Source organism: Pezoporus occidentalis, unplaced genomic scaffold (assembly GCF_034315485.1).
Source record: "Pezoporus occidentalis ecotype Australia unplaced genomic scaffold, CSIRO_AGI_Poc_V1 ctg57, whole genome shotgun sequence".
In the NCBI taxonomy this organism is placed as follows: Eukaryota; Metazoa; Chordata; class Aves; order Psittaciformes; family Psittacidae; genus Pezoporus; species Pezoporus occidentalis.
The window spans coordinates 1,556,852-1,571,012 of record NW_026915910.1 but is presented as its reverse complement, the minus strand read 5'-3'; the positions used below and the strand labels follow the sequence as shown (position 1 = coordinate 1,571,012).

The window sequence follows — 14,161 nt, the reverse complement described above, 5'->3', positions numbered from 1 at the left end:
AATTAAACGCCAGGGAAAAAAGAAGCCAGAAATACTTACACTATAAAAATGTAACTGGACTTTAATGGCCTTTCTGAGAAAGGCGACCATTTCACCCACCCCCACCCCCCCCCGCATTTCACCCACCCCCATTTCACACACCCCCAGTCTGTTTTGCTGCTCTCTTCTTTTTAGGATTTTTATTTGGTTATTTTGCTTGTCTGAGCCCTAGCATTACTTCTGTGGCAATTCCACATGCAGTAAGATCTAAATTCCACATGCAGTAAGATCTGGTTTCCAATGTAAAAGAGAAGGGGAATGAACATTTATACATCTATTTCTTTTCACAGGACAGAAGGAAAATGAACCAGCTGCAGCCTTTGCTGAATGATAGTCTTTTATCAGAACAAAGCATGTGGAAAACACAGCTATCATCAACATAAAGGAAAGACAAGTCTGTGCATCAACCTTTGGCTTTAATGTAAGAGGTCAAGGAGTGTCCTGGAAAGCAGAGGCACAAACTCTGTGAATCTGGAGTGCAAAGTAGCAATAATGACAGGGAGCACGCCACTCTACTAAATACATTGGATTCCTTCACCTCGGGGACCAAGTTACAGGGTACAGCCTAGCTGCTGTTTTGGGGGGCTAACTTGCAAAGTTGGCTGCTAATTTCACGTCTTTGCTTTTTGGAAGGAATATGCCATTTAGCTGGCATTTTCAAGAATTTCTTTTTAACCACTCTGTGCTCAAAACAGATGTACATAGGTCCATTCCCTGGCACTGAGACCTGCTGCCGTGGAATGTGCTGTGCCCACACTACAACCCCAGCACAGAGTGGCTGAGGTTGACTGTAAGGAGTGGTCCTGGGCCATTCCTGCCTCAGAATTATTTGGGAAACTGCTTGCTGGACCAGGCCAGTACTCAGAACTGCTCTCTGGCACTTTAAATTTGATGGTATACCTATGGTTGATCTGTTTTCATTGTCCATCTGCTGATGAACAGGAGAATAACAGCATTTCTGGTCATATCACATTCTACTCCCTGACAGACCTGTTGAATTTCCTAGGAGCTCAGGAACTCTTCCCACACCACAGTCATCCTTATGTCATCGGAAGGTAGCACTTTGTCTCCTAATCCCCCTGATACCAGCTCTCGAACATTTCCCAACAGTTTTTCCAGGGGTACATATTGTTAACTTTAGCATGCTCAGAAGAATGTGTTCAAAGATGAAGCACTTGTTAAGACAGCCCCATCCCTGGGGACAGATTCTCAGATAGTGGCATCGGTCCATTAGGTAATAGTGACATCATTATGGAAATTAAGATAAACCACAGCTTTCAGAGGTGCCGGCCTGCTGACTCTTCAGCAAGGCAGATTACATACAGAGGTCTAAAGCAAATTCCTCAGCTGGTGTAAATCATACCCAGCTCCACTGACCTGAAAGAATTTTATCTTATGCAACCAGCTGAATATAAATCTGCCAAACCAGTGACCTAGTTCTGTGTACACTGAGCCCAAGAGCATATTGACATAAACAGATTTGTGACCCATGCAGACTGCTCCATTAGGTGTGAGGATCTGGTCTGGACTTTATAAAAGTTACACTTCCCAACTTGTGACCAAGAATATTTGAAACTGGCATCCTCAGGTGAGCTCTGCATGACCCGGGGAAGGCTGTGCCCTGCCCTGTATTGCCTTTCAACAGCAAGGTCCATCACCACAGGGCACCATGCTGGCCTAGAGGAGTGTAACTAAGGAATGAGACTATGCAGAGGGTAACCACAGACTAAGTAGGTTGTTTTAAATGAGTCTCTGAAAATATAGTGGACTGTATAGAAAGTAGGTCTAGTTTCAGAGCCAGGCAGATGTGTTTTGGTTGGTTGGTTGGTTGGTTGGGTTTTTTACATTGTAATTTTAAGTGAGCTATCGAAGATGGAGGGGTGGAAAGCAGTTCATCATTGCAAAGAGGTGCAATTTTGGTCCATAAGACTGTGATGTACTAACATAGGTGCCACCAGAGAATGCTTTAAACTTTACGCTTTCTGCAAGAACTTACTGAAAGTTAGAAGGGAAGGACTCTGCTTCAAGGAGAAGCACTATAAATGTGTCTGTGCAGATGAGCATTCCATCTGTCTTCAGAATGTATGTTGATAAGAGCTGTGGCCATCCTGAGAAATCTGGGGACTTCCTACTTCCTTCCCTTGCTGCCTGGTTATGTGAACACTGTAACACAAGCAGAAAACCTTCACATGCCTCTTTCTTTCTCTACGTATCACCTTCCCAGCAGGTGTGGAGTGAAATCGGTGCAGAATACAAAGAAGTGTTAGCTGTATAATACAAATTTAATGGATAACACCATTCATTTCCCTAACACCACACCACCACCTGCAGGGCTTGTTATGTTCTCCTTTAAAACAGTTCATCTCCCTAAGCTGAGAGAAAACTATTGCTGATTTTTTTTGCTGGATTGGTTTCTTGCCTCATTAATTAATTAAACAGGTAATAGAAGGGCCTGGGGAGCCCAGGGTCAGAATAAGGTAGCTCGGTCATGGGAGAAAAAGGTCCAGGTGAGCAGGACATGTTTGACACTCACCTTGTGGGGCTCCAGCCTCAGTAATTCACCTCTGAAATTCAGAGACACAAACTGAGGACATGGCTGCATGCAGCCATGCTCAAGACAGCAGAATTTTGTTATTACAGCCAAGTCACACATCCTGAAGTGACACCCACCCAACTGGCTGTTACTGAGATCTTAATTCTTCCCGTCCTGAGTAAATCCACACTGAAATGAGCTAAGCAATTTGCAGAAGAGGCTGAGCAGCTCTCAAGTTTGGATCCCCTCTCAGGAAAATGCAGTACTTTGCAATGTCTTTTTCCATTCCTTATTATAAATTGGCAGGGTTTGGGAGACAGGGTTCATAAAACATTGGGCATGCTCTCACAGCAACACTAGTTATTCTATTTGCATTTATCAGTGCTTTTGCATATGACATTGAGCACTAGGATAACATGTCTTCAAAATGCTGTGCAGTAATACATTGGTCAATGGAAGTGAGACATTAATCAATGGAAGGCAATATAATAAAGCATTTGACTGACTTGCTTTAATAGTCAATAGTTTTCAGAATATGCAAAGCCACTGTTTATCTGTGTCCTGGCTTATATTTTAAGACAGTATTTGCCTTTTTCCCCCCAAGAAAAAATGTATACTGGCAAAGAAAATGCCTCTAGTTGGCCCAAACTGTCAGGCAGTATGTATATCTATGTGGGTTTTTTAGAGCCTTGTAACCTTATACCAGTTTTCCATATTATCTAGCCAGATGGAGGACTGATAGTTGTGAAGACAAAGACTTTCATTCTGGTTGCTACTTACAAAGCGGGCATGTATCCCAGTGTGTGCGTGGAAGCTGTGGAGAAACTAGGTAAGAAGTGCCTGTACCTGTGTACCTGCATGCTGGCATCTCACCAATCAGCTCTGCCCTTGCAAAAAGCTTCAAAAATCAATCTGACAAACTAACAGATCCTGAAGTCTGGGTAACTGACCACAGATGTGGTTATGGCTCCACAGCTAAACCCTCTCCAGACATCACATCCCACTGGGTTCCAGAGACTCCATAGGTATGGCATGGTTGCCAAACTCTCTTCCTTTGGCCATTCTGGCACAAGTTTTCTGTTAGTTACCCTTCAGCAAAACAGGATCTGGCAGTCACATTTCTGACCTCATATGCCTCATGCTGAGGTCTTAAGCACACTTTTGTAGAGCGTCAGCTTTGATACTCTGCTTCGCAGTCCACTTCAAAGAGACATGAGGTCTCCAAGGGTTTCAGACCTTCTCTAGAAAGCCGAGTCTCTAGGAGAAAGTTGTAGTCTCTTTTCCTACATCTTGAGACATCATGAAGCTAGTCCCCTTGTCTCACAGTAACAAAGCACCTCTTCTCCAGGAAAAGTGCCCATTTCCTTCCCTTGCCTGCTTGAGTTTTCTTTGTGAGCTTTCTTGGGCTCTGTTTTTAAGACTCAGTGTTAACATCTAACTCTTTGTTCCCCATTTGCATGGGAATACTGCAAACTCCAGCCCTTCACAGACCAGCTGCAGAATCCCGACTGCATCTCAAATGTAGTTTTTCCTTTGTGTGGAGGTGCTGGCAAGGAATAACCACTCTTCGTTGTCCGTGGCTGGGGAGCTAAATAACAGGGTTACACATCTTACTGATGTAATATATGCTGACTCCATATCAAGAATGCAGTCATTTTATTGCATAATCTAAATGGGTAAAATGCACAAGAGTAGATTCCCAGAATAGCCTCGATTTTCACCATAGGGGTAATTTAAGAAATTTCTAAGGAATTTCATGGGCATTTCTAAAGAATATTTTGTAGAGCAGATTCAACTTCATCTATGTATATGCCCATCTTCTTTCACTGAATAGGAATGAAATTATAGGCCCCTGTGTCCTTAGCTTTTGTTCCTCATTTAGATGCCTAAAAGTGGTATTTATTTTGTGTTTTGGGGCATAAGCTATTTTGCCTGGAATGAACTGTAAGACTCTTAGTGACAAATTTTTCATCAGACCTTTTTTCAAAAGGCTTTTACAATTAAAACACTATGATCAAGAGCAGGATATTAGGGGTTAAAATTAGGGGTTTAAAACCAGATTTGCCTGCTGGGCCCTCAGAAGTCTGGTTCTTGGCTGGTGGGTCTGTCCTTGGTGTCAGGCTGGCAAAGACTAGCCTTCCTTGCAGCCTCTTCACTTCTTCACACTTTACAGCCCCTGAACATTGTTTAACTAAAATGCATCTGGCTGCAGATGGACCAGAAGAAGAGGGAATTGGATTGCCCATGGTTTTGGATCCTTCCTATGTTCATTTCAGCCTTAAATATCAGAGCAACTTCTGCTTTGTGTAATGTTCTACTTTCCCTTAGTTCTTAGCCATTACTTTGTGTCTTGCAGCAGGTTGGACACAAAACCATTGTACCACCACTGCACTGCCTAGAGAGCCTCCATTTTCTTGTGCTCCAGACATGATTCCAGCTCATGCCTGCCATAGCAGCTGTGATGGTTCTATGAGAGCTTAGGTATTACAAACCTTTGTCACTGACATGCATGGCCAGCACATCAACTTCAAATGATTTTGGTGGACATTTATGTGCTGGGCTACGAACAGAGAAGCAAATTTCCCATTTTGATACTGTATGGCATATATAAGGACAAAGAGCTTCCAGAATGTCCACTGGGTTAAGTTTACTGAGCACATGACCAGGAGTTTTTATTCACTGGGTCAAAATGGGCATAAAATACCAAAGCAGAATGGTCCTTCCATATGAGAAAGGTTTTCAAGGGAGTGTTTCCACTGTGGAGACAGTGTTCTCACAGGAGAATGGATAATTGGTACCTAAAGTCTGAAAATCCAGCAAGGCCATGAGAGGCCCGAGGAAGCCTAAACAAGCAAGATAAGAAGCTGGATTTCACCAAGTTAATGAGAACTGTGGACTGTTGGCAAGCTTTTGAGGTCAAGTTCCCACACCTGTGCTTAACCAATTATATGCTAGTTGCAAAGGGTCTTCAAGACATGTATCCAATCATAATATGGCAAATCACTGTAAGTGCATGTAAGAAATAGCATTTAAGGGGTTTTGTAATAAACGGCTTTTTGTCTGATCATATTGGTCTCTGACTGAGTCCATACATATTCTGCAGCATTCCACCTAGGGCAATATTAATGAGACTAAATCTAAGAATTAGGCCTCATATTTTAAGATAACTTCAGACTACCTTTAGCCTAGTATTTTTCTGCAGTACTACAAATGGAGCTGGAGCAGATCCAGAAGGTGTTATTTAGCCCCAGGTCTGGTTGGCTGGCTCAGTAATAAATTCAGGAGCCATATCATAGTTGATGGTAGCTCCTTCACTGCCACGGGAGGAACGCAGAAAGAGTGAAGTTGGAAGACTGCAAAAAACTGCCAACATTTGCAAAATCCTGTAACAGTTCTCATACAAGTTACTTGGTCTTGCAGATAGTCACCTTGTCTGTAACTGGTCACTGTTCCTGAGTAAAGTGTAAGGTTTAAGTGTTTCCAGAGCCAGATTTGCAGTGGTTTTGACAAAGTACATTCTCTGGAGTTTATTCTTGCTGTTCTGGATGATTTCTTTGTGAAAAGAAAACAAATCAGCTTTTCTTCATGTTACAAGAGATTTCTGAAAATGATATAAAGTGCTCAGTGTTGATTCTCTGGAACAGATAATACCTCATGCATACACGTATTAGTATTTTTAATTGTCAGCTAGAAATACTGCTGTCTGCTTTTGAGTACGGTGTAGTCTGAGGTGGATTTGAACTTGAAAAAACCCATCTCTATTACAGGAATTCTGTGTATGATTTTTATTGTTGTTGTTTTTTTTTTGTTTCCTTGCATTTTTATAGCAGACTACTTTAGAGAGAAAGGTAGCTGAATGTGCAGAAAACCTGAACTTCTCACTGCTCACAAGGAGATAAAGTATACAAGTTTGAAGCATTATCCAGTTTAAGCAAGAAACTTCTGATTTACAACATTCCAACTGCTGAGTTTCCTTCTGTTTTTACAAGAATGCTTGGGGGTTCACTGCTCATAAGAGGACTACCCTATGCATCTATTCTCTAAGTTACCTAACTGAATTGAAAGTGATTTGGTTCGGGATGCTCTGCTTAATATTTCTAATGTGTCTTTTCACCTGTTTCCAGGTAAGAAAACTGTTAATCTCACTAAGCAAAGTAAGTTCTCTAATAGCATTACAGCTATGCAAAGCATCACTCACCCAAGGGACAAAGGAAAACCTTATATTAACATATTTTCAGACTGTCCTGTACATCTTTGAATATGACAAATAAAACACATTTTTAACATGACAGTTTGCACTGTCATTGACTGCTATAAAGTTATTTTGAACTGTAGTGATTGCAAAGTTCTGTGAGGAGTGGGGAGGAGGGACAAATCACTACCAGGCTTGAATCACACTGTGTGTAAAGGACATCAAAGAAGATCAGTCTTAAGAAGACGAGGCTCCATGATCTCTTCATTTGCAGAAACAAATAAATCATTATCTATTTGAGGCACATGAGAAGAAAAGACTTTTTAGCTATATTTGATTCTGAATTAGTTTCATTTCAAAGAGGAGTTTAAAAGCCTGAATCCCAAAATCTCAAAATTGATAGGGAAAAAAATCGACAGAATAATCTCAGACATAGACAGACAGACAATTTATCACTTTTAAATACTCTGAAGTGTCAGTTTTATTCCTTGACAACTCAAATAGTCGAGAGCTGGTAACAAGGACACAGAGAAAGGCACGATCTGATCCTTCTTCTGGAGAAAAGAGCAAAGCTTAAGGAAGAGGTGTGATCATGCACCTAAACCACCAGGGAGAAATGCATGGGGCTTGTGGACATAAGCCAGTGAACTTTGAACACCGCTTACAGGAACAAAGCACAATAAAGCCTCCTAAGTTGGTTGTATAGCATAAGAACTGTCACAGCTCTCACACCCTTAATGCCATTTTAGTATATCTGGTCAGAAATCAAATCAGCAGTTTAGTGCTCTGCACGAGAACATACAAATACACCCACATCCAGTGGACTGGCACGGCAAGGGCATTGGATCAAACCTCCCTCTGTGTTGGGATGTCCTAGTTTCAGCTGTAACAGTTATTTTTCTCCTTCTTAGTAGCTGGTGCAGTGCTGTGGTTTGGCTTTAGTCTGAGAACAGTGCTGATAACACACCTATGTTTTAGTTGTTCAGTAATGCTTACCCTAATCAAGAACTTTTCAGTCTCTCATGCTCTGCCAGGTGAGGAGAAACACAAGAAGCAGTGAGGAAGCAGACAGGACACCTGACCCAGACTAGCCAAAGGGGTATTCCATACCACAGCATGTCATGCCCAGTATAGAAACTGGGGGCAATTACCCGGAAGGCCCAGATCACTGCTCGGGTAGGGCTGGCTATCAGTCGGCAGGTGGTGAGCAGTTGTATTCTCTTCCCTTGTTATTTCCCTTATCATTATTATTATTGGTGGCAGCAGCAGTGGTTTTGTGCTATACCTTAGTTACTGGACTGTTCTTAACCTGTGGGAGTTACATTCTTTTGATTCTCCTCCCCATCCCTCTGGGACTGGGGGGAGGAAGAAGTGGGTGAGTGAGCGAGCGGCTGCATGGTTCTGAGTTACCAGCTGGGCTTAAACTACGACATGGGGGGAGCAGAAGATCTCTACCTCAGTGCCAAAAGGGAAAGTAGATTTGTGCCTCAATCGGTGGACTAGGTCCGTGGGTAGAAATAATGGTGAGATGCAGTAATATTTCTGACTCTTCATGCCTGTCCCTCCAAAGTAAAACACACCCTCATCGTGCTCCACCCTCTGACTTGCTCGGGAGCAGCCAATTGCAAGAGCTGGGAAAGGAGGAACTGAGATCAAACTCTCTTCCTGAGAGAGGCAGTTTGTTCCCAGTGCTCAGAACAACCTTCTTTACAGGAAAAAAGTGAGACATATTTGTTCTCGAGAACGCCAATTGCAAGAGTTGGAAGAAGAGGAACCGGGATCAGATTCTGCTCCTGAACACCGGCTGGGTTTGTTCCTGGTGTGGAGAACATCCTTCCTTCCTTTACAGGAAAAAAGTGAGTCACGAATTGTGCGCGGGAACCACATACTTCTTTGAGTTGTTGTTTTGGGCCAGTGCTGGCAGATCTGACAGTTTTAAGTTGTTGCTTTTTGTTGGAAACTTGCTTTCCAATTCTTCTGACCATTTGAAAGCAATATACTGGGATCCTCATTGGTGCTTTCCTTCCACCTAGTGGACACAGGGAAGACTGCAGCAGGTTGGATTTTGCCAGGCAGGAGAAGGCTGGACCTCTCAGCCCACCTTAACAACTGCTTCTGCAAAAGCAAGGACCCCAGAACAGTGTCTGAGGAGTTACTTGAGTGACTCCTGTAGCAGCGGGACTCTCTACCAGCGCAAATTAGGCACACTGGAATCACCTGCTGAGGCAAAACGGATAAATAAGAATTTTTATAACCATTTGTTATCTTTCATTTGTGCTAGATCACCATTGTGCCTTTATGTATCTTCAAGTTGTTGTCTATGGGCTGAACTGTAAAGCAGCACTCACGTGATTTTAGATGTGTTCAATAAAGGTTCTTTCTGTTGAGAGTTTTAAAATCCCATTTGTGTCTACCATTTTAAGAGGCCTTGTCCTTCAGTCAGTTGAGCACTGGAGCCCTAATCATGCAGGGAGTTCAGAGCAAGGGAGACTGTTTTCATTTGTGTGTTACATTTCACCGTTTAGGTGGGTAGTGAGCACTGCCGGCTCCACACATGGTTCTGTGCAGGATTAAAGCATGTGCCTTGATGCAAGGTGATCTTTGTGGTTTGTCAAATGGCTTTTGCAATGATAAGTTGTGTCCCAACATTAACATATTTCATTGCACTGTAACTCCTCCGCTTTCTCTGGCCACTCTCCCCTCTTCTACGTTTGAACTGTGTCACAGTTTGCATTCTTCATCTGCAAAGTGGAGTCTCTGGAGCTGTGGTTAATGATTACTGAGACTTTACAGCTGCACATAAGTGTGCCTGCATTCATGCCAGGTTTTTGGGTTTTTCTTTCTTTCAGATAAAATGTTGGCTGTCAATTTTGATTGCCCAGGAGGCCCAGAAAATCTCTATGTGAAACACGTGACGAAACCAAACCCAGGAGAAGGAGAAGTGCTTGTGAAGGTCTCTGCCAGTGCTCTGAATAGGGCTGATTTACTCCAGGTATGTGTATGTTAAGCAGATTAATGCACCTGAAAATGATACTGATTTTTTCAAGCCCCTCTCTGAAGTCTTGACAAATCTGAAGAGTTAAAACAGAGACCTGGTGAGCAATGGGATGGGAGAGTTCAAGAAGTTATGTCTGTTGATTCAGCAGTTAAGTGTTTTTGTCTGGGTCACTGCAATGCTGGAGTGGCATGGAAAGGCAGCTGCCTTTCAAGAAAAGATTTAAACCAGAACTCCGGTCTTTCTAGATGCTTAGACCATTCTCTGGGCATTTGAGATGAACATGAAATATTTCACTGGCTCCATTACAGCAGGGGAAAATCACATTCCAGTTGTTAAGTATGAGCTTTTTTAATTTGAGCTGAAAGCCACACTCTGCAACTGGGGACCATAATAATTCTCCAGTATGGACTGGCCTGGTCAAAGGGGACTCAGAACAGATTGAATTTCCAGATAGAGTTTTAAAACTAAAACCTACTTGGGAAACAAGAAGTGTTGCTAGAGTATAGAAGATGCTCAACTTACTGAGCATTTGCACAGTGCAAAAATCAGGATTAAATAAGTAAGAATTTAGGTTGGATGTGAATGAAATACTGCAGGTCATTACACTCACTGATACATGGCTTTTCCTTCCTTGCCCTCTCTTTTGTTTTATTTTAGAGGAGAGGGAAGTACCTTCCCCCTGAAGGAGCAAGCGATATTTTAGGCTTAGAAGCAGCTGGAATTGTGGCTGAGCTCGGACCTGGCTGCAGGGGCCAGTGGAAGATTGGTGATGCAGTGATGGCTCTGCTTTCCGGAGGTGGCCAGGCAGAATACGTTACAGTACCCGAAGGCTGTCTCATGCCAATTCCCAAAGATATGACTTTTACTCAGGCTGCAGCTATTCCTGAAGCCTGGATAACAGCCTTTCAGCTGCTGCACTTTGTAGGTGAGAAGCGTATTTGCAAATCTATCCCAGCAAAGGAAGCCTGTCTTCTTTTCTGTTCTGAAATCCTCTCTTTCTTGCCTCCACCTGTATGCTGTTTGCTTCCAAAGAACCTCTTCTCTGTCATTCCATTCACATGGCTCAGAATCTGGTATGCCAGACCCAAATCCTCAAAACTTGATCACGTGTCCCGAGTCACAACTTACTCGGCTGATTGCATATTTACAAGGAAGGATATGGAAAGATGGTCAGGTTTCTTTTCATCTGTATTTCTTAGCTTGAACGGCAATTTCCATTAAGCCTAAACCCTGAAATAACTTACATGTTCTCCAGACAACTGCAAACACATCCTACTTCTAACGTTGCTGCAAGCATGACCATATAATGAACTTTCTCACTAATTGCTTGTGAATCTACAGTAGACAACATCTTCTCTCTTGTTTCGCAGAAATATTAATTTTAGGTAAAATCCCCTCTGAGCTGATTTAAAACAGATATAAGCTTGCACTCTTCATTCTGAAAATGAGTTACCAAGGCACTAAAAGTAGCGCTTGCCAGGGTTTTCCTCAGATGATGAATATCCTTCTCCTACCCTTTTCAGCAGCAGCAGGTAAAAGCTCCACTAAAGAACAGCAGTTACAAACAAGTAACTTTCCTCACTACCCAAAATACAGACTTGCTATGAGCAGTGTTGCTTCCTTTGGCCCTGTGGTCAATAAGGACCATGCCTTCAGGACTACTCAGTGCCTCACTTCCAGTAACAATCAGTGGAATACAAATGTGTTAGGGCAACTGGTAGATGGTAAAATGATAGTTAAAACTGCTCCTTAACATTATCCAGCACTTCTGGTATTTCTTCATTGTTGAGTGCCTGATTTCTCAGTAGTATTATCCTCCAAGTGTTTTCTGTTGGTGGCAGTGGACAGTCCTGATATAAAAAGGCTGACTGCATTCACCTCAGCAGCTTGGTGACGGATGCCCAGAACCGGCAGGGCCAAGCTAAAGTTATTCCACTGGAGATGGTAAAATGGAGTCCTGTTAGTACACTGTGAGCTGTGTTAGTTCTGCATTTATTTCTTTTATGAAGGATATGAAGAGGTAAACAAAGCCCACTTAAGGGCATCTCTTTCAGCTTCCTCTTCAGTATTTTCCACACTGCTTGTGTTTTAATCCAAATGTCATGACAAAGGGGTAACTATTTCCCTTACATCCTCCTTCAGGTAAAGTACAGGAGGGCGAGAAAGTGTTGATCCACGCTGGAGCTAGTGGAGTTGGTATAGCAGCCATTCATCTAGTAAGACTGGCAAAAGCTATTCCCATTGTGACAGCAGGAACTGAAGCAAAACTGAAAGCAACAGAAAAAGCTGGAGCAGCTGTAGGGTTCAACTACAGGAATGAAAATTTTAGTGAAAAGGTCTTGGCGTTCACCCAAGGTAAGAACCTCAATGTGAAAGACACTGTTACAGCTAAGGAGCGTGCACCTCTGAATCTACAAGCACATACACTCAGTTTCAACTGTCACCTTAGTTGGTGAAGGAGCAGACAATAATGATGATGTTGGAACAACCAACAGCCCAAGAATAGGCTGTTCAGCCCATTCAGGCTGAACATTCCTGTTCAGCCCAAGAATGTATCTTTCCTTAGTTTAATTGCACTCAGTTTTCTGCATGGAATCTCTGTTCATTTGGGGCATAAATATTGTGCCTGTGTTATTGCTGCCTCCACAAGGAACTGTGGGATCCTTGCACTTGCCTTTTTAAGTGCTTGAATACAGGAACAAAAAAAAATTTCTGTGTTAGAAAAAATTAGCTTTTCTAAGCATTTGGGATGGTTTATGATGCAGTCTGCATCTGGATATCCATACCAATCTATATGTATCTTACTATATATAGATACCTGTATCTAGTGATTATTTTTTGTTCCCAATTCTAGAATTCCTCACAAATCATTGTGCCAATTCCTAATTTCAGTAGAAAGATTCAAATCAGAATTGCAGGATTGATTCTGTACCTGTAAAGTATAAGGTTTTAGTTCTGCCTGAAATTCTCCTGCCTTTAATGCAGCTTAACTACATTGTTGATACATTTTCTGTTTCTGCTTGAGGTTCTGGAGTAGATATAATTTTGGATCCTGTTGGTGGCTCTTACTGGGAGAAGAATATCAACTGTCTGAGTACTGATGGCCGGTGGATTATTTATGGACTACTAGGTGGAGGTGAAGTACATGGAGATTTGCTTTCAAGCCTGCTAAGCAAAAGAGCAGCCATCCACACAAGTCTATTACGATCAAGAGACAAGAAGGCAAGTAATGGCTGTCAACAGTGTATACAGTTTTATCTTAAAATCAATGAGTTTGAGAGCTTTCTTTTGATATGAATGTTAAAGCAGAATCTAACACATTATTACCAAAAAAAAGCAGCACCTTGAACTGTTACTACATACTTTGGAAAACACTGCAAAATTAAGTTGTAAATTCCCTTTTCTATCAAATGCATCCCTTTTACAATTGCTGAATCAGAGGAATGATACCCAGGACTTACTAACATACTTCACAAGTACCATAGTTCAAAGACTTGGCCTAAAAATAAAAAAACCCTGAAGTGATCAGGAAACTTCATCAAGTTGGGGGTGGGTGGGGAGAAAACCCCTGTCAGATCGTTTTTCAAAGTAGAGACCAAGGTCATTTGGATCCCTGGAAATTACCAAGGAAGAATCACCTTATGAAGAAAATTCTCAGATATTACAGTGAAAGACAGCAGTGCAGAGCCCTGGGATAGATTTTTGCATGGTTTAATACATAATATTCTCAAAAACTTTAATCAGTTTGAGTTTAAATGGTTCTGCGCTAAGCTTATACAACTTGTTTTGGAGAATTTCAGTCAATTAAAGTATAATCTAAAAGTTTTCTTCTTGTAACTTTTACCTGTCAGTTGCTTACACGTCTGTCTCACATGAAAACGTCAGGAAGCATCTCCTTGAGAACTGTGCACTGTGGTTAGAGATACCTCTGTGAATTAAATGACTGGTAATAACCTTCAAAATGCTTCTTTTCTCCTTCAGTATAAGGAACAGCTGGTGAAGGACTTCACAGAAAAGGTGCTGCCGTATTTTTCCAGAGGAATGTCTCCTCATCTCCAACCAGTTGTCCACAGCGTTTACCGTCTGGATGACATTGCTGAGGCACACAGGACCATGGAGAAAAACGAGAATATTGGCAAGATTGTCATTCAAATACCTGATTTAGTTCCAGGGACGCAATAGTTAGGAGTGCTTGACAAGCAAAGAAACTGAATTTCTGCTTCCACATCGGGAGGTTTTACTGTGGGAAGGTGCCAAAAAGGAGGGGTAAAGCAGTGCCTTACAAAACGCGCTCATTAAAAAGAGATTCATACTGCAGCTCTAGCATCGTGTCTTGAACGGGGGGGGGGAACTGCCAAGCCCAGCTCCGGGTTCCTTTACCTTCCCCACAGGCCAGGCG

At 42.2% G+C, this 14,161-nt stretch overlaps 2 protein-coding genes across 2 annotated transcripts; both read left to right on the top strand.

Moving 5' to 3' along the window:
* The first annotated feature begins 341 nt into the window (after nucleotides 1–341).
* PFN4 (profilin family member 4) lies at nucleotides 342–6,466 on the top strand. The gene is given in 4 exon segments (XM_062638435.1): nucleotides 342–383; nucleotides 386–460; nucleotides 3,296–3,401; nucleotides 6,400–6,466. Coding segments are annotated over 4 exon segments (252 nt in total). The 3' UTR covers nucleotides 6,429–6,466.
* Nucleotides 6,467–8,363: 1,897 nt separating this feature from the next.
* TP53I3 (tumor protein p53 inducible protein 3) lies at nucleotides 8,364–14,079 on the top strand. Its single transcript, XM_062638432.1, has 6 exons — nucleotides 8,364–8,620; nucleotides 9,614–9,756; nucleotides 10,420–10,687; nucleotides 11,905–12,117; nucleotides 12,788–12,984; nucleotides 13,744–14,079. Exons 2-6 carry the CDS (start codon nucleotides 9,619–9,621, stop codon nucleotides 13,942–13,944), a joined length of 1,017 nt encoding a protein of 338 aa, XP_062494416.1. The 5' UTR covers nucleotides 8,364–8,620; nucleotides 9,614–9,618; the 3' UTR covers nucleotides 13,945–14,079.
* Nucleotides 14,080–14,161: the final 82 nt, after the last annotated feature.

Excerpts from the sequence above, each read along its gene's own strand:
- TP53I3 (XM_062638432.1), top strand. The coding sequence starts at position 9,619 with ATGTTGGCTGTCAATTTTGATTGCCCAGGAGGCCCAGAAAATCTCTAT. Across the intron at positions 9,757-10,419 it reads ATAGGGCTGATTTACTCCAG|AGGAGAGGGAAGTACCTTCC; the intron begins GTATGTGTATGT and ends GTTTTATTTTAG. Across the intron at positions 10,688-11,904 it reads TCAGCTGCTGCACTTTGTAG|GTAAAGTACAGGAGGGCGAG; the intron begins GTGAGAAGCGTA and ends ATCCTCCTTCAG.